This window comes from Chiloscyllium punctatum, chromosome 44 (genome assembly GCF_047496795.1).
Source record: "Chiloscyllium punctatum isolate Juve2018m chromosome 44, sChiPun1.3, whole genome shotgun sequence".
NCBI lineage: Eukaryota > Metazoa > Chordata > Chondrichthyes > Orectolobiformes > Hemiscylliidae > Chiloscyllium > Chiloscyllium punctatum.
The window spans coordinates 20,157,354-20,175,703 of record NC_092782.1 but is presented as its reverse complement, the minus strand read 5'-3'; the positions used below and the strand labels follow the sequence as shown (position 1 = coordinate 20,175,703).

General features: G+C 43.4%; 1 protein-coding gene across 3 annotated transcripts in view; it reads right to left on the bottom strand.

Annotated features, from left to right (window-relative positions):
* The window catches only part of LOC140466786 (dynein axonemal heavy chain 3-like), a 601,941-nt gene that overhangs the window by 222,624 nt on the left and 360,967 nt on the right, over nt 1–18,350 (bottom strand). For all 3 annotated transcript variants that reach the window (XM_072562421.1, XM_072562422.1, XM_072562423.1), the window contains 4 exons: nt 15,791–15,955; nt 13,510–13,732; nt 4,623–4,753; nt 634–734 (listed from right to left, as the gene is read on the bottom strand). In XM_072562421.1, coding sequence (XP_072418522.1) covers nt 634–734; nt 4,623–4,753; nt 13,510–13,732; nt 15,791–15,955 — 620 coding nt within the window. The remainder of the gene's footprint in view (nt 1–633; nt 735–4,622; nt 4,754–13,509; nt 13,733–15,790; nt 15,956–18,350) is intronic.

The window sequence follows — 18,350 nt, the reverse complement described above, 5'->3', positions numbered from 1 at the left end:
GGGACAGGGTTGAATGGGGTTGGGGGTCAGGCAGGGGTGGGGTGGGGACAGTCGGAGGAGTGGGGGCTTTAGCAATGCTGCAGGTCCCTTACACACATATGTGTATCTCTGCTCAGAAACAAAGCAGATACAGGCAGAGCAAGGATAAAGGAAACTTCAGAAAACTCTAGCCTCAGAGGAGAGGCATTGAATCAATTAACCGAATAATCAATTATCTGAATGAAATAGTGCCCGCCCATCTTGTTTGGATAATCGAGGTTCGTCTGTAAATAATCACCAACACATGCTCCCAATCACCCACCATGCCACTCAATGCTGGTACTCATCCCCCAATAATATCCACCCTGCCACCCAACATCAGTGCCCACCCCCCATCCAACACACAACATTGGTGCCCACCCCCCATCCAAAGCCCACCCTGCTGCCCAGCACCAATCACCATGAAGCACCCACCCTGTTGCCCAGCATGGGTGCTCATCCCCATCCAACATTGGATCACTCACCAGCAGAAACATTAGAATCCAAGTGAGATCTTGGTGTCACATCTCAGTGATGACACTCACCATCACATTCCCCCCACCCCCAGTCCATGCAGATCACACCATTCCCACCTGATCTGTGTCCCTTACCCACCTGCTGACGGTTGCAGGCGATGCTTGTTTAAGATCCAGAACTTCGAAAATGATATTCTGCTGGGAACTCATCTGAATAATCTCCCCACTCATCAAACAGAGCTGCAGGGCAGAGCAATGCACTTTACATTCATGTACAATAGATGCTGCACTCCGATGAGAGCTACAGAACCATTGAAATTTCAAAGCTGATGAATATTCTTTTCAATGATAAATAATGAAAATGTTATCATTTCCTGGGATTACCATAATAAATGTTACATAGATCATAATAGAATACTCAGGAGGATTCCTTGCCAATTGTATTGTATATTTCAAACTGAATGAAATGTTTGTCTGTCCCTGAAGGGATAATGTGAAAATCTTCATTCAAATAGGATAATTACTCTTCACAGCTAAACTAGAGAGAAGGGTTTGAATTTGGTCTGTCTATTGAAAAAGCATATTAAAATATCTGTAGCATTTAATTATCTGTAGCAAAAATGTACTTGCAGTGTTAAAGAACATGCAACATTAAAGTATGTCCAGTATTAAAGTATATCCAGTATTAAAGTACCCACAACATTAAATTATCTTCAATGGTAAAGCATTTGCAGTGTTAAAGGGTAAGGCATCATTAAAACAGCTGTAGTATTTGGATTACTAAACAAAAAAAAGTACTGCAGATGCTGGAAGTCAGAAGCAAAAACAAAGATAATTGGAAAAACTCAGCATGTCCGGCAAAACCTGCAGAGAGAACGTAGAACATAGAACATTACAGCACAGTACAGGCCCATTGGCCCTTGCTGTTGCACTGTGGAACCAATCTGATGCCCATCTAACCTGCACTATTCCATTCATATCCATATGCCTATCTAATGACCATTTAACTGCCCTTAAAGTTGGTGAGTCTACTACTGTTGCAGGCAGTGTATTCCATGCCCCTACTACTCTCTGAGTAAAGGGTCACATTAACTCTGCTTTCTCTCCACAAAGGCTGCCAGACCTACTGAATTTTTCCAGCAATTTTTATTTTTGCATCTGAAATGCTAAATCACTTGCAGCATTAAAGGGCCTGTAGTTTTAAAGTAGACAAGCACTAAAGTCTTAGAATAACACAATGTGGAAACAGGCCCTTCAGCCCAGACTGGTCCATGATGACCATGGTACCCAGTCAGCTAGTTCCAATTACTCTAGTTTGGTCCATATCCCTCTAAACGCTTCCCTTCCAGGTACCTATCCAAATGTTTTTTAAATGTTGCTACTGCACCTGCCTCAACCACTTTCCCTGGCAACCCATTCCATATAAGCTCCACTCTCTGTGTGAAGAAGTTGCCCTTCAGGTCTTTTTTAAAATCTCTCCCCTCTCACCTTAAACCTACGCCCTCTAGTTTTCAATTCCCCATCGCTGAGAAAAAGACTAAATGCATTCATCCTATCAGTACCCCACATGATTTTATATACTTCAATAAGGTCACTCCTCATTCTCCGACTTTCCAAGGAATAAAATCCTATCCTGGTCAACCATTCCCTATAACTCAGACCTATTAGTCCTGGCAACATCCTTGTAAATCTTCTTTGCATTCTTTCCAATTTAACTATGTCTTTTCTATAACAGGGTGACCAAACTGTGCATAAAACTCCAAGTGTGGCCTCACCAACAAAGTGTACAACTGTAACATAACATCCCAAATCCTATACTCAATGCCTGAACTGATGAAGGCCAGCATGCTAAATGCCTTCTTCACCACTCTGTCTACCTGTGACGCTACTTTCAAAAAACTATGTACTTGTATTCCTAGGTCCCTCTGTTCCACAACACTCCTCAGGACCTTACCATTTACTGTATAAGTCCTACCCTGGTTTCACTTTCCAAAGTGCAATACCTCACATACCTTATCTGCATTGAATTGCATCTACCAATCCTCAGCCCACTTCCCCATTTGGTCAGAATCCCTCTGTACTTTTTGATAACCTTTCTCGCTATCAATGATACCTCCTAATTTTGTATCATCCGCAAACCTACTAATCATGCCTTGTACATTCATATCCAGATCATTTATGTAAATAACAAATAACAAAGGTGCCAGCACTGACCCTCGTGACATACCACTAGTCACAGGCCTCCAGTCTGAGAAACAATCTCTGAACATTACCCTCTGCTTCCTGCATCTCATCCACATCCCGCACCTCCACCCTCAGACCCCATCCCCCCCAACCGTAACAAGGACAGAACGCCCCTGGTGCTCACCTTCCACCCTACCAACCTTCGCATCAACCAAATCATCCGCCGACATTTCCACCACCTTCAAACAGACCCCACCACCAGGGATATATTTCCCTCCCCACCCCCTTCCGCCTTCCGCAAAGACTGTTCCCTCCGTGACTACCTGGTCAGTTCCACGCCCCCCTAAAACCCACCCTCCCATCCTGGCACTTTCCCCTGCCACCGCAGGATCTGTAAAACCTATGCCCACACCTCCTCCCTCACCTCTATCCAAGGTCCTAAAGGAGCCTTCCACATCCATCAAAGTTTTACTTGCACATCCACTAATATCATTTATTGTATCCGTTGCTCCTGATGCGGTCTCTTCTACATTGGGGAGACTGGGCGCCTCCTAGCAGAGCGCTTTAGGGAACATCTCTGGGACACCCGCATCAATCAACCACACCGCCCCGTGGCCCAATATTTCAACTACCCCTCCCACTCTGCTAAGGACATGGAGGTCCTGGGCCTCCTTCACCGCTGCTCCCTCACCACCAGACACCTGGAGGAAGAACGCCTCATCTTCCGCCTTGGAACACTTCAACCCCAGGACATCAATGTGGACTTCAACAGTTTCCTCATTTCCCCTTCCCCCACCTCACCCTGGTTCCAAGCTTCCAGCTCAGCACTGTCTCCTTGACTTGTCCAGACTTGTCCGACCTGCCTATCTCCTTTTCCACCTATCCACTCCGCCCTCTCCTCCTTGACCTATCACCTTCATCCCCTCCCCCACTCACCCATTATACTCTATGCTACTCTCTTCCCCACCCCCACCCTCCTCTAGCTTATCTCTCCACGCTTCAGGCTCACTGCCTTCATTCCTGATGAAGGGCTTTTGCCCGAAAAGTCGATTTCGCTGCTGTTTGGATCCTGCCTGAACTGCTGTGCTCTTCCAGCACCACTAATCCATTCCTCCCATCGAGCCAATTTTGAATCCAATTAGCTAGCTCTCCCTGGATCCCTTGTGACCTAACCTTCATGACTATCCTGCTGGGTGGGATCTTGTCAAAGGCCTTACTAAAATCCATGTAGACAACATCCACTGCCCTACCCTCATCCATCTTCTTCATTACACGTATGAAAATCTCTAAAAGATTTGTCAGTCATGACTTCCTGCACACAAATCCATGCTGATTATCTTGAAGTCCTGCAGACCTGAAGTGCCTGGAGTATTGAAATATCAGCGGTATTAAGGTATCTGCAGCATTTAATATCTTTTGCATTAAATTATCTGCAGCATTAACGTTGCAGTATAAAAGCACCTGCTGCAGTGAAGTACTTGCAATGTTAATCAATCATGTATCTAAATCATCAATGTATCTAAATTATTAAAACTCTTGCAGCATTAATGTAGTAACAACACTAAAGTACGTGGAGCATTAAAGCATCTGCAGGTTTGAGGTATTTGCAGGGTTAAAGTATCTGCAGCATTAAAGAATCAGCAGCACTGAAGTCTCAGCAATAATATACCCGCAGTATTAAACTTTCTGCAGTATTAAAGTATCTGTACTGTTAATGAATCTGCAGCATTGAAGCATCTGTGGGATTAAAATGCCCGTAAAATATTTGTTGTATCATAGTATAGCTTTCTGTTGAAACAGTAATTTTAAGATAGTTACAGGATATCAAGACATGTGATGTTGTTGGATATAGGTACCATCTCACCTCCAGTCCCTCTCTCTGTTTCACTGATTGTTTTTAAGTGATGTTTGTCAGAATATAGGCTGCATTCCAGTGTCCATTACCTTTTTGTTATCATCAAGTACTGTGTTCATGTTTTCCACCCAGACTGCGTCCACGGGGCCATCAAAGATGCACCACTTCCGGTCACTGGTCAGACTGGTGGCATGTTCCCGAAACACATTAGCCAAGATTCCTGTCCAAGACAAATACAGTGTTACCTCTTTTTCTGTGATTCATTGTTGGAACATGTGGGGCTCCCAGCTGTTATATAAAAGTGCCTCAAAATTAGTCTGAATGCTGGAGAGTCTCTATGGGTCAGACACTAACTGTGGAGAGACAATCACAGCTAACGTTTCAGCTTGATGAATTTGAATGAAAAAACCATTGAGCTGGAACATTAGCTTTCTCTCTTTGCCAATACTATGAGCTTTTCTGCTTTCTATCATCAGGAATATTTTGCTTTTGTACCAGTTCTGTGATCTCTCCCAGCTGAACTGGGGATATATTTAATTGTCTTTTGTGAGTTGAGCCCATTGCATTACTGACAATTAGATTCTCTGGCCCTGTAGACAGTCAAAAGCCCACCTTCTGTCCTACTATTCTGGAGCCTGTTGGTCATCATAAACTCAAGAATATGAGTGTACATGTTCCCTCCAGCTCTATGATGGGCTTCTCAGGAATTATGGGAATATCATTGGTCTACCGGGGATCCACAGAGGCGAACCTGTCCCTTTTCCCAGAGGGTGTCTCAAAGGAACCATTTTTTGCTCCTTTATTCAGGTTCTCAATGTATCCATCTATGAGAATGTCTATTACATTAATGACATGCTGTTCTCTTGTACCCTATGCTAAGCCAAGTGTTGACCTATTCAACCTGCTTTGTTCCAATAGACAAACATGCACTGTAGCTGCTCCTCCAGACCTGACCCATCACTTCCATTTCCACCTTATTATTCCCCTTCTTTACCTTTGTTTTCCTCTCTCCCTCTCCTGGATCCTTCCCTCCGGTGGCCTTTCCTCCTTTCGTATCACTTGGGTACACTGTCCAGGGTCACATCACTCCAAGGTGCAATGCCATTTTCTACCATGTACACTGACAATCCCAGTTCTACCTCAGCACTGCTTCTCTCGACCTGCCAGTGGCTCTGTATTATCACCTTGCTTGTCCAACGTTCACTATTGGATAAGCAGTAAATTCCTCCAGTTAAATATCAGAAAGAGACTTGATACCTGCCACAAACTGCCCCCTCAGCACTGCCTTCACTCCACTCCTCAGCAAGTGGCTGATGTTGCAGTTGGTATCATCTCTGTCTTCTGAGAAGAGTTTCTAATCTCCTATTCACAATATGCCTCTGACTTATCACTAGGTCAGTGCTGATGTGATAAAAAGTCTTCAAAACATCCAAATGTTTCATCAAAACACACTGGGTACCTTTTACATCACAACTTCTTTGTGTCTGCTGAGAGGGTACTTTTCAATGGTGTACTCACTTTATTCCTCAGTGTTGTCTCCTTCACTTCCATGGTTTACTGAGAAAAGCTGTGGCTCTTCACAACTGCTCAACTGCAAGACTACCTGTTTCAGTGAGGGTCAAAGAGGCACCTCATTTTCAGAGTATCAGGACTGAGGAAGCACTGCATTGTCAGGGGATCAGTGTTGAGGGTGCATTGCACTGTTAGAGGATCTGTGATGGGGGACGTGCTGCACTATTACAGGGTCAGTAATGAGGTAGTGCTGCACTACTGGAGGATCAGTAATGGGGGACATGCTGCACTGTTAAAGGGTCAGTACTGAGGTAGTGCTGCACCTCTGTAGGGTCAGTAATGAGGGACATGCTGCACTGTTAAAGGGTCAGTACTGAGGTAGTGCTGCACTTCTGTAGGGTCAGTAATGGGGGACATGCTGCACTGTTAAAGGGTCAGTACTGAGGTAGTGCTGCACTTCTGTAGGGTCAGTAATAAGGGACATACTGCACTGTTAAAGGGTCAGCACTGAAGTAGTGCTGCACTTCTGTAGGGTCAGTAATGAGGGATGTACTGCACTGTTAAAGGGTCAGTACTGAGGTAGTGCTGCACTTCTGTAGGGTCAGTAATGAGGGATGTACTGCACTGTTAAAGGGTCAGTACTGAGGTAGTGCTGCACCTCTGTAGGGTCAGTAATGGGGGACATGCTGCACTGTTAAAGGGTCAGTACTGAGGTAGTGCTGCACTTCTGTAGGGTCAGTAATGGGGGACATACTGCACTGTTAAAGGGTCAGTACTGAGGTAGTGCTGCACTTCTGTAGGGTCAGTAATAAGGGACTTGCTGCACTGTTAGAGTGTCAGTGCTGAGGGAGCGTTGTGCTGCTAGAGGGTCAGTACTGCTCGAGGGTCAGCTAAGAAACTGAAATTTTAAAAAATCTCCAATTCTAGTTCAAATCACTTGCAACTGACCACCTCTAGGTTCAGCAAAGGAGGGATTAAAGCTGGAAAAGCTGAATTTCCCAGGGAGATTACTGATAATTTATAGAGTTAAGTATTTCATATTGTTGTGAAAAGACACTTCTTATCAAAGCTTTTTGTTTCACATCCATCAGGAAAATTTGTGAGGGTACCAGTGGAAAGGGGAAAGGGGAAAATCGACATTTTTATTGCGTGAGAGGAGGCTGCTGATTGGTTGGAAAATGGGTTCTGTTGTCAGAAGCATTGCCACTAATGATGATTGACAGCTAACTGTCATGCTTCATTTATATTTTAAACTTAGCATGGTGATTCTGATTGGTCAGCTCTGTTCCTTGAGGAATGAATTCGTTGGTTGTTGGGTAATGACAAGTCAAGCACATTGCTGTGGTTCGAGAGTTACGCAGACAAGGTAAGGATGGCAGATACCTTTCCTTAAAGGTCTGTTTTTAGAACAATTACTGGTAGGTTCATGATCATTATTGCTGAGATTGTCCTTCAACTCCAGACTTGTTCCGTGTACTTTTATTCTACCAGCTGCTTTGGTGCCTTTGAAGCCATGCTCCCAGAGCATTAACCTGAGCCTTTCAATTACTAGTTAAGAGTCACTAGCACTACGCCATCATTTCCTCCACATGTAAAACTGAATGATGAAAAGTCAATATTGCTTCCGGGAAGGTACTATTAGATTGGTAGATTGCGAATGTAAGTCCTTTATTCAAAAGGATAGGGAGGCAGAAGCAGAAAACTTCAAATCCAAAAAGGCACCAGCACGGTAGGCAGTGTTCAGGCTCATTGGAGCCCGTCTGCTTCAGACTAGAGGCATCGTTTCTCTATGCACTTTTTGTATTTGTTCTTTTCTTCTTCCTTTCTTCATCCTCGAGTCTGGAGTAGTGTCGGCCAGGCACATCACAGCATTGTTGGTGGCATGGACCAGGACTCTTTGGTGATGGTGGTGTCGGCCAGGCACATCACAGCATTGTTGGTGGCATGGACCAGGACTCTTTGGTGGTGGTGGTGTCGGCCAGGCACATCACAGCATTGTTGGTGGCATGGACCAGGACTCTTTGGTGGTGGTGGTCGTGGTTGGCCTTGAGCCTAGACTCCGGGTGGTGCCAATGCCTGAAGTGGGGACTCCAGGCACTGGGAGACCTGGAGCCTGTGCTCTTGGTTGTGTCGGTAAGGTGGCAGTGACAGCAGAGTCAGTGGCTCCGGGGACATTGGTGTTGGAATTACTGTTCCCAGAGCAGGATTCCTTGAGGACTGAAACACTTTCCAGACCCCTTGCAGAAGCCCTAAAGCTGTGTTTGAGACCCCAATTTGATCAGAAGATGAACTCTTACTTAAATAATTTGTATTTAATCTTATTGTATCTCAAAATGGTGCCAGATTGTGGTGACAAAACATTTCCACTGTATCTTCAAGATATATTTGACAATAAATTAATTATTCTTCCATTAATTTAAGTCAGTTAGCTTAACATCTGTCACAGGGAAAATGTTAGAAACTATTAGTAAAGATATTAGAGGGCAGAATTGGCACAGTTCCATTGAAGGGAAATAAATATTTACTGAATTTATCAAGTTCTTTGAAGAAGTAACATATGCTGTTAGTTAAGGGGAATTTGTGAATGTATTGTATTTGGGTCTTCAGAAGACAACTGATGAAGTATCACATCAAACAGTCATGGTACAGGGTAACATATTGACATGGGTAGAAGATTGGCCAGCAAAAAAGAAGCAGAGAAGGGACATAAGTTGATTTTTTTCTAATGGTAAGGTGTGACAAATGTTATATCACTGAGAAGAATTTTGGGACTTCAGCTTTCCTTATTTTTAGCAATGATTTGGGTGAAGGGACGGAAGTTATGGAAACTAAATTTGACAATGACATGAAGTTAGAGAGAAGAATAAGTTTTGATGAGGACATAACAAAGCTACAAAGAGACATGGATAGGTTAAGTGAGTGAACAAAGTTGTGGTAAATGGAGAATAACGTGGAAAAATGTGAAATATGAAATTGTCTATTTTGGCAGAAAGGATAGAGGCATATTCTATAAACTGTGAGAGGTTGCAGAGCTCTGAGATGCAGAAAGATCTGGGTGTCAGGATCCAGTGTACAAAAGACTAGCCTGCAGCAAGTAATTAGGAAAGCGAATATTGTTTATTGTCAGGGGAATTGAATATGAAAGTTATACCTTAGTTGTACAGAGCACGAGTGAGACCACAGGAGGGTTGATCAATATGTCTGTTGATGATATGAAAGTTCGTGAGGTGGTAAATAGTGAGGAGGTACAGGCTTGGAGGATATATCGGAGGATATAGATTGCTTGGTCGGATGGGCTGATCAGTGGAAAATTGAATTCAATGTGGATCAATGTGAGGTGTTGCATGTATGCAGGGACAAACAAGGCAAGGAATGCATGGTGAATGGTAGGACCCAGGAACACCGAGGATCAGAGGGACCTTGATGTGCATGTTCACCAATTCCTTAGGGTAGTGTGACAGGTAGATAAAGTGGTTAAGAAGGCATATAGGATACATGCCTTTGTTAATTGAGTCATAGAGTTTAAGAGCAGGGAGTTTATCCTGGAACTGTATAAAATGTTGGTTAGGCCACAGTTAGAGTGCTGTGTGCAGTTCTAGAATCCACATTATAGGAAGGACATGACAGCACTAGGTGCAGAGGAGATTTACCAGGATATTGCCTGGGCTGGAGAGTTTCACATATGAATAGAGATTGGACAGACTGGGATTGTTTTGCTCAGAGCAGAAGATATCGACAGGGGACATGATGAAGCTGTATAAAATTATGAGGGCATAGATAGGGTACACAGGAAGAAATGTTTCCCCTAGGGATCCATAACCATATTTAAGGTACGGGCAGGAGGTTTGGTGAAGAAATACTTTTTCACCCAGAGGTGTTGGGAATCTGGAATTCACTGTCTGTCAGAGTGGTAGAGGCAGAAATGCTCAGTATATTTAAGAAGTATTTACATGTGCACTTGTGATACCAAGGCATTACAAGGCTATGTGCCATGTGCTGGTGAATGGGATTAGAGAAGTGGTTGTTTTTGACTGGTGCAAACTTGATGAACAGAAGGGCCTTTGTCTTTGCTGGTGAAGATCTCTTTGATTCTGTGACACATCTGGAGTACTGTGTACAGTGTATTTATTGCCGATGTAAATATGCTGGTAACAGTTCAGAGAAGGTTTAACAGATGAATACCTGGAATTATGAGGAAAAACTAGGCAGGGTGGTCTTGTATCTGTTGGAGATTAAGAAAGTGATGTGATTGAAATGAACTATATAAGATCCTGAGGGAACTTGACCAGTGGATGTGGAAGGAATGTTTCCCCCGATAGGAATCTAGAACTAGGTGTCACTGTTTAAAATGCGCAGCAACCCATTTAAGACAGAATTAAGGAGGCTTTTATCTCTCAGACAGTTGTGGAATTCTCTTCCTCAGAAGGTGGTGGAGCAGGGTCTGTGACTGTTTTTAACGGGGCAGGTGGATGGATTCTGGATAAGCAAATGAGTGCAATGTTAAAGGGGATACGCAAGAATTGATGAGGACTTGCTGTTCCAATCAGATCAGCCATGAATTTACTAAATGCAGGACAAGCTGGAGGGACTGAATGGTTTATCCCTGTTCCCACTTTGTATATTTGAATAGCTTTGTTCAGAACAAGTTGTTATCGTTTCATAAAACGTCACAATATAAACTTGAGAAATTTTCAAGCTCATGTAATAAAATGGACAGGAACATCATCTACAGTGTGGAAGCAGGCCATTCAGCCCATCATCACTATGACCCTTCCCCCCTACCAAATAAGCCTGCACTTTCCATGACTAACCCCCCTAGCTTACACACCCCTGGACACAATGGGCAATTTAGCACAGCCAATCCACCCTAACCTGCACACCTTTGTAACTGTGGGAGGAAACCCATGCAGACTCTGGAAGAATGTGCAAACTTTACACAGATAGTCGCTTGAGGCTGGAATTGAACCTGGGTCCCTTGCACTGTGATGTAGCAGTGTTAACCACTGAGCTACTGTGGCACCCTTGACATAATACATGGACACAAAATTGGCTGAATAATGGGAATTAGAGAGTTGCGGTGATTGTATTTTTTTGGACTGTAGAAAGGTTCATAATAGAGTTCTCCATAAGTTAGTGTTATGAACCTTGTTCCCCCGATACATATTAATGACCTCAACCTTAGTGTGGATGCCAAAATTTCAAAACATGGAGACTACAGAAAACTTGAAAGCATTGTCAGCTGTGAGGAGGATAATGCAAACTTTGAAAGGACAAAGGAGGTGGGATAGACAAGCAGCTGATCAAATTTAATGCAGAGAAATGTGCAGTGATTCATTTTGCTCGGAAGAATATGAAGAAGCAATACATAATAAAGGGTTCAAATTTAAAGAGGGTGCAGTAACAAAGAGACCTAGCATTATCAGTGCATTAATTATTGAATGTGGTGGGACAGATTGAGAGTGTGGTTAAGAATATATACTGAGGAATAGAGGAGATTTGACAGAGGCTCATAATTATAAGGGAGCATGACAGAATAAAAAAAGGAGAAACCATTCCCAGTGGTGGAAGGATCAAGAATCAGAGAATACAGATTGAAGGAAAAAAGAAGCAATTGTAACACCAGGAGAAATCTGCTCACACTGTTTGAGATTGGGTATGCATTCCACCTGAGAGTGGAAGGGGAGGCAGCTCTAGTAGAGCCATTTTCTCAAGGGGATTGGATCACTACCCAAAAAAGAAGAATGTATAGCGCTCCAGGTGGGAAATAAACACCAGGTGACCTCCTTCAGTGGGATAGCACTGAGGTTGATGGTCTGAATGTCCTCCTTCGATGATTCTCTCCAGTGCAGCAATTAGCAGACCAAATCCAGAAAAGGTTCATGAACCAGCATTCAAAGCTTTACCAGTCTCCTAGATCACAGTGTTCGACACTCCACAATACCTTACACCTACTGGACAGAGGAGGCGCTAGCTGGAAACGGTCGGTGGGTACATTGATAGTCTGGGATATTAAGCAAGCGCGCTGTTAGGTAACACAACTCTTCCCAGAGAAACCCTCACATGGATAGCTGATGGATGTTGAAATTATTCTTCATTGTAAAGGTCAGCAAATCCTGGAGTGCTCAGAAGGTGGCTTATCCCAGTCCCTAATTCTGACATCCAGCACCAAGACAGCTGCAGGAGAGTGGATATCTTTCCTGTCCTGACATATTCCCTGGAAAATCTCACTATTGATAAAGCCCATCATTAAGATATGTCTGTAGGACATTTGGATTTTAAACATTTGTGAAAGATGTAACTAGGTTGGTAATGCTTTTTTTCTGTCTTTATTTTTTGCCTTTAATTCCTGTCATTGACTACTGGTGAAAATCCTATCTACCTGGTGTGATATTTTCTCTTCAAATCTATTCACCCTGGTAAACAGTTCAAGCAATTTAAAGCTTAATATCTTATCAATTGTCCACAAGGCATTTTCACTCTCTGCAGTGTCCTCAACAAAGCCACTTGCAACGTGGATGATTTCTGATAACTAAATTTTAGATGCAAGGGCCATCTGAAAAAGTGGACTTAGAGGAGCATGGAAATTGCAACTGCTCCTGAGGCTTGAGAGACTTTCTTGCATCATCCTTTTTTTTATTGTGTGTAGTTTTGTTTGCCCTGTTATAGGAAGGGTATTATTAGACTGGTTCCGAAAAGGATGTTACAAGGAATACAGGGCTTGTGATATAAAAATAGACTGGAAAGACTGTGACTATTTTCACTGGAGCTTAGGAGGCTGAGAGGTGACCTTTACTGAGGTTTATAGAATCATGAGGGATGTACATAGGGTGGGGGATTCAAAACCAAGGGGGCATATTTTTAAGGTGAGAGGAGGAAGATTTAAAAAAGATATGAGGGGTAACTTTTTTACACGGAGAGTGGTTCATATGTGGAATGAACTGCCAGAAAAAGTGGTAGGTGTGGACACAGTTCCAACATTTTTAAAGACATTTGCATAAGTTCACGAATGGGCAAAATTAAAAATCACACAACACCAGGTTATAGTCCAACAGATTTAATTGGAAGCACTAGCTTTTGGAGGGCTGCTCCTTCATCAGGTGGTTGTCATCAGGTTGACAACCATCCGATAAAGGAGCAGTGCTCTGAAAGCTAGTGCTTCCAATGAAACCTGTTGGACTACAACCTGGTGTTGTGTGATTATTAACTTTGTACAACCCAATCCAACACCAGCATCTCCATATCATGAATAGGCAAGGGATATGGACCAGGAGCAGGGAATGGTTTAATTTGGGAACATGATCGGAGTGGACGGATTGAACTGATGAGTCTGTTTCCATGCTGTAGATCCTATGGTTATGGTTCTTCTTGTGAGATGAGTTCCAGAATGATTTGTTTGTGTAATGACTGAGTTGGTTGGAAATGAGCTCATTTCTATGTACATCTTCACCCGTGGGTTGGACTCACCATCACTCCACTCGTGAGACACTGGATCAAAGCTGCCGTACAATTGGCTCATGCTGATGGCTTTTGGATTGATGATGACATACTGCACTCTATGTTCATCCATCAGGCCCCTCTCTTCCAGCAGCTCCAGCACACCAGCCAGGACCTTCAGGGCACAGGTCTTACCCCCCAGGGGGCCCCCAACCAGCATGAAGCCATGGCGCACCAACATCATTTCGTAAATCTGAGGACATAAACAATTAAAGCTGTTCATTTCCATCCAACCTGAAGGAGACAAGCTACTTGATAAAGAAATTGTCACAGTGAGAACTATTCCTTCCTGCACCTTGGGGTTTTGCTAGAGACTTACAAAGCCAGCAATGAGAGCATAACTCCACACCAGGAGAATAAAATAGAAAAGTTACAAGTTGAGTGAATTCTTCCAGTAAGAAGGTTGGAAACAAATGTGAAGAGGAGAGAGTATGACAATAGAATGGCAGTCAATGTTAAAGGGAACCCCAAGTGTCTTCCATTGGCAGGGAAATAGTAAACAGCGTAGTGGGATCCTCTGCACAAGGTGAGAATAATGACTGAGAACATTTTTTCTTTAATGGAAACAAAAACAGAAATTGCTGGAAAAACTTGGTAGTATCTGTGGAGAGAGAATCAAGGTAAACATTTCAATGGCCCTTCTTCAGAACTTTGTCCTTTGTTTGATAGGTCGTTCTTTTATTTTTTTTCATGGAATGTTGGTGTCACTGGGTTGTTACTCACCCCGAACTGTTCTTCAACAGAATCACTTCCTGAGCCATTTAAGTGTCAATTTCCCTAGGTTGGTAATCCTGCACCCTGGGCAATTTTCTGGGAACATGGTTTCAAATCCCACCAGTGGCAGGTGGTGTAATTTGAATTCAAGAAGAAATGAAATGCATAACTAAAATCAAAATGATCTCACAGAGACAGTAACCATTGTTGGGGGAAAATCCATTTGATTCACTTATGTCCTTCAGGGAAGGAAATCTGCCATCCTTACCTGATCTGGTCTACATGTAACTTCAGCCCCACAACAATGTGTTCAACATTTAACTGACCTCTGGCCAATTAGGGATGAGCAATAAATGTTAGTCAAGCCAGTGACACCCACATCCTATGAATGAATAAGACAATTCAGAATCGGCCATAATTCTGTGGGTCAGGGATCATGTGTAGAGCAGACCAAATGAGGCCAGCAGATTGCCTTCCCTTATGAACTAGGTGGGTTTTGACAGTAATTGCAGTTATCATGATCAACATTATAGAGATGAGGTGTATATTATCAATCCTGTAACTTTGGCATTTTCCCCTTGGTATGAATAGTTACTAATGAAGAAGATATTGACAAAATATCTGCAGAAAGTGAGTTGGTGGATGGGGCTGAGAATTGATAGACACAAGGCCTTAGTGTCACCTTTTCAGGATGCATCACAGTTTGCTAAAGGAAATGGTGGTGGAGAGAGTGGAAGGGTTTGTGAAAATCTTCCAGTCTTCCCTCAATATGGGGGAGATGTCAAAGAAGTGGAAAGTGCTAAACATGATTCAACAGACAGATATATGGACATTCTGAGTGAGGCCCTCAAGATCAACATCAAGTTTTAGAATCAATGATTAGAGAGGACACTACAGGCCCACAGAGAGTTTGGGTTAATTCAGGATTTGTAAAAGGCACAATTGTGCTTAACAAGTGTAATTAAGTATTTTGGTGATCTAACAGAGGTTAATGAAGCATGGTGGATGTTGTCTATATGAATTTTAAGGAAGTGTTTGACAATGTACTGTATAAAAGGCTGGTTCACAAAATCAAGGCTCATGGCATAGAAAGGTCTTACTGGATAAAGTCAACTTAAGGGCAGAAAACAGTGGGATGTGGTAAGTGGGTACTTTCAGCTGTGGGATGATAGACAGTGTTCCTCAAGGATTGGTGTTCCTCAAGAGTCAGTGTTAGGATCACTGCTCTTATGAGATACAAGTCATTTTTTTTATATATCATGTGTTGAATAAAGTTGGGGTTCATCTGAGGAGTTGGAGTGGGTGCCTGGGCTATATCATGATCAAGTAGATTGTTCTGCTAAATAGAGCAAAGATCACCTCACAGACCTCTTTAGATGGGAGGCAGTGACAAAATAGCCAACCTTCATCCCTTAGATTGGAAATCAAAGCTCTGGCCAAAATGTCTCCCTCTTTGTCTCCCCAGCCCCAGTAAAATCGCGGATCTTATTCATTCCCAGTCTGGAGACAACACTTTCAATGGCATCCTATTCATTACCTGAATGATTTTTTCAATGAACCAGGGTGAAGGCTGAAGATTAAATCCTTTAATGGTTTCTTGGATAGTAATCTCCAGGTTGCCATGGTGACGAGTTGGCAAAACGACCCCCGGGAAGAGATCAGAAATTATGCTGTCAAAAAGTGGGATGTCGTGGGAGAGGAACTGAAAATTGGAAATAAGAACAACTTAGAAATTAACAGAACTGGGAGCTGATGAAACTTTATAAAATCTTCCTCTAAAAACACACATGAAGTCAGAATATATGGAGCCCAACAGGAATTGCTGGAAAAATTCAGCAGGTCTGGCAGCATCTGTGGAGAGAAAGCAGAGTTAACATTTTTTTTGTCGAATGACCCTTCTTCAGAACTGATGGTAGCTAGGAAACATTGGTATGAATGCTGAAGTAGGTGTGGGGGGAGAAGGGGAAGGACTTAAATGATCATTGGAGACAGAACCCAGAAAGAGAAAAATATTTGGACAGACAAAGCAGTGGTTAATGGTCAGCCTGGGAGAATGAATAGTGGCTAGTGGGGACTATTAATAGCTGACAATGTGTGTGTGTGGTAGCCCACAAAGAGGGTTTCTCAATTGAAGGCTCCCCACCACTGTGATTTACAGGCTGCCTTGTCAGCCTTCCACACAAACTGTTTCTTGCTTCCCTCCTCACTACATTGTGTCCGCAAAAATGCCCCTGAGATTCCAGTTGCCTGTCACTTCAACACACCACCGTATTCCTTGGCCAACTACCTCTGTCTCAGGCTTGCTGCAGTGCTCCAGTGAAGCTCAGCGTAAGCCGGAAGAACAGCACCTCATTTTCTGCTTGGGAAGTCTACAGCTTTCTGGACTCAATAATTGAGTTCAACAATTTTAGGGCCTGAACATCTTCTCTCAAGTCCTTCCCCCGACCCCAACACCCTAGGCCTTGTTAGTCATTAAGGGTCACCATTTGGGGTGGCACGGTGGCTCAGTGGTTAGCACTGCTGCCTCACAGCACCAGGGTCCCAGGTTTGATCCTAGCCTCTGGTGCCTGTCTGTGTAGAGTTTGCACATTTCTCCAGTGTCTGCGTGGGTTTCCTCCGGGTACTCCAGTTTCCTCCTACAGTCCAAAGATGTGCAGGTCAGGTGAATTGGCCATGCTAAATCGCCCATAGTGCTAGGTGCATTAGTCAGAGGGAAAGGGGTCTGGGTGGGTTACTCTTTGGAGGGTCGGTGTGGACTGGTTGGGCTGAAGGGCCTGTTTCCACACGGTAGGGAATCTAATCTATTAGCAGCTTTTCATTCTCCCAGGCTGGTCTTTGTCCACTCCTTGTCTACTCAACTGTTTCTCTCTCTCTCTGGGCTCCTTTTCCATCTATTGTTTACTCCTTCACCCTCTCCCGCTACTTCTCTAACATAAATACCAACCTTTTCCCAAATGTTAACTCTGCTTTTTCTCCACAGATACTGCAAGACCTGCTGAGTTTTCCCAGCAATTTCTGATATTATTTATGATTTCCAGTAGCTGCAATTCTTCAGGTTTTTTTTTGTTTAGTGCAGAATATGTGGAGCTTGGTGCTGAGAGGATAGAACAAAGAACAAAGAAAATTACAGCAAAAGCACAGGCCCTTCGGCCCTCCAAGCCTGCGCCAGTCCAGATCCTTTATCTAAAGCTGTCATCTATTTTCTAAGGTTCTGTATCCTTCTCCTCTCTGCCCATTCATGTATCTGTCTAGATACACCTTAAATGAAGCTATGGCTCCCACCCCTACCACCTGCGTTGGCAATGCATTCCAGGCAACCACCACCTTCTGCTTAAAGAACTTTCCACGCATATCTCCCCTAAACTTTTCCCCTTTCACCTTTGAACTCGTGACCCCTAGTAATTGAGTACCCCACTCTGCAGAAGAAGCGTTTTGCTATCCACCCTGTCTACACCTCTTGTGATTTTGTGAACTTTAATCAGGTCCCCCCTCAACCTCTGTCTTTCTAATGAAAACAATCATAATCTACTCAACCTCTCTTCATAGCTAGTGCCCTCCATACCAGGCAACTTCCTGGTGAACTTCCTCTGCACCCTCTCCAAAGCATCCACGTCCTTTTGGTAATGTGGTGACCAGATCTGTATGCTGCATTCCGAATGTGGCCAAACCAAAGTCCTATACAACTGTACCATGACCTACTAACTCTTGTACTCAGTGCCTAATCCAATGAAGGAAAGCATGCTGCATGCCTTCTTGACCTGCATTGCCACCTTCAGGGTACAATGGACCTGAACACCCAGCTCTCTCAGTACACCAATTTTCCCCAGGGCATTTCCATTTAGTTCGCTCTTGAATTGAATCTTCCAAAATACGTCACCTCACATTTGCCCGGATTGAACTCCATCTGTCATTTCTCTGCCCAACTCTCCAATCTATCTACATTCTGCTGCATTCTCTGACAGTCCCCTTCACTGTCTGTTATTCTACCAATCTTATTGTCATCTGCAAACTTGATAATCAGACCACCTATACCTTCCTTCAAATCATTTATGTACATCACAAACAACAGTGGTCCCAAAACGGATCCCTATGGAATG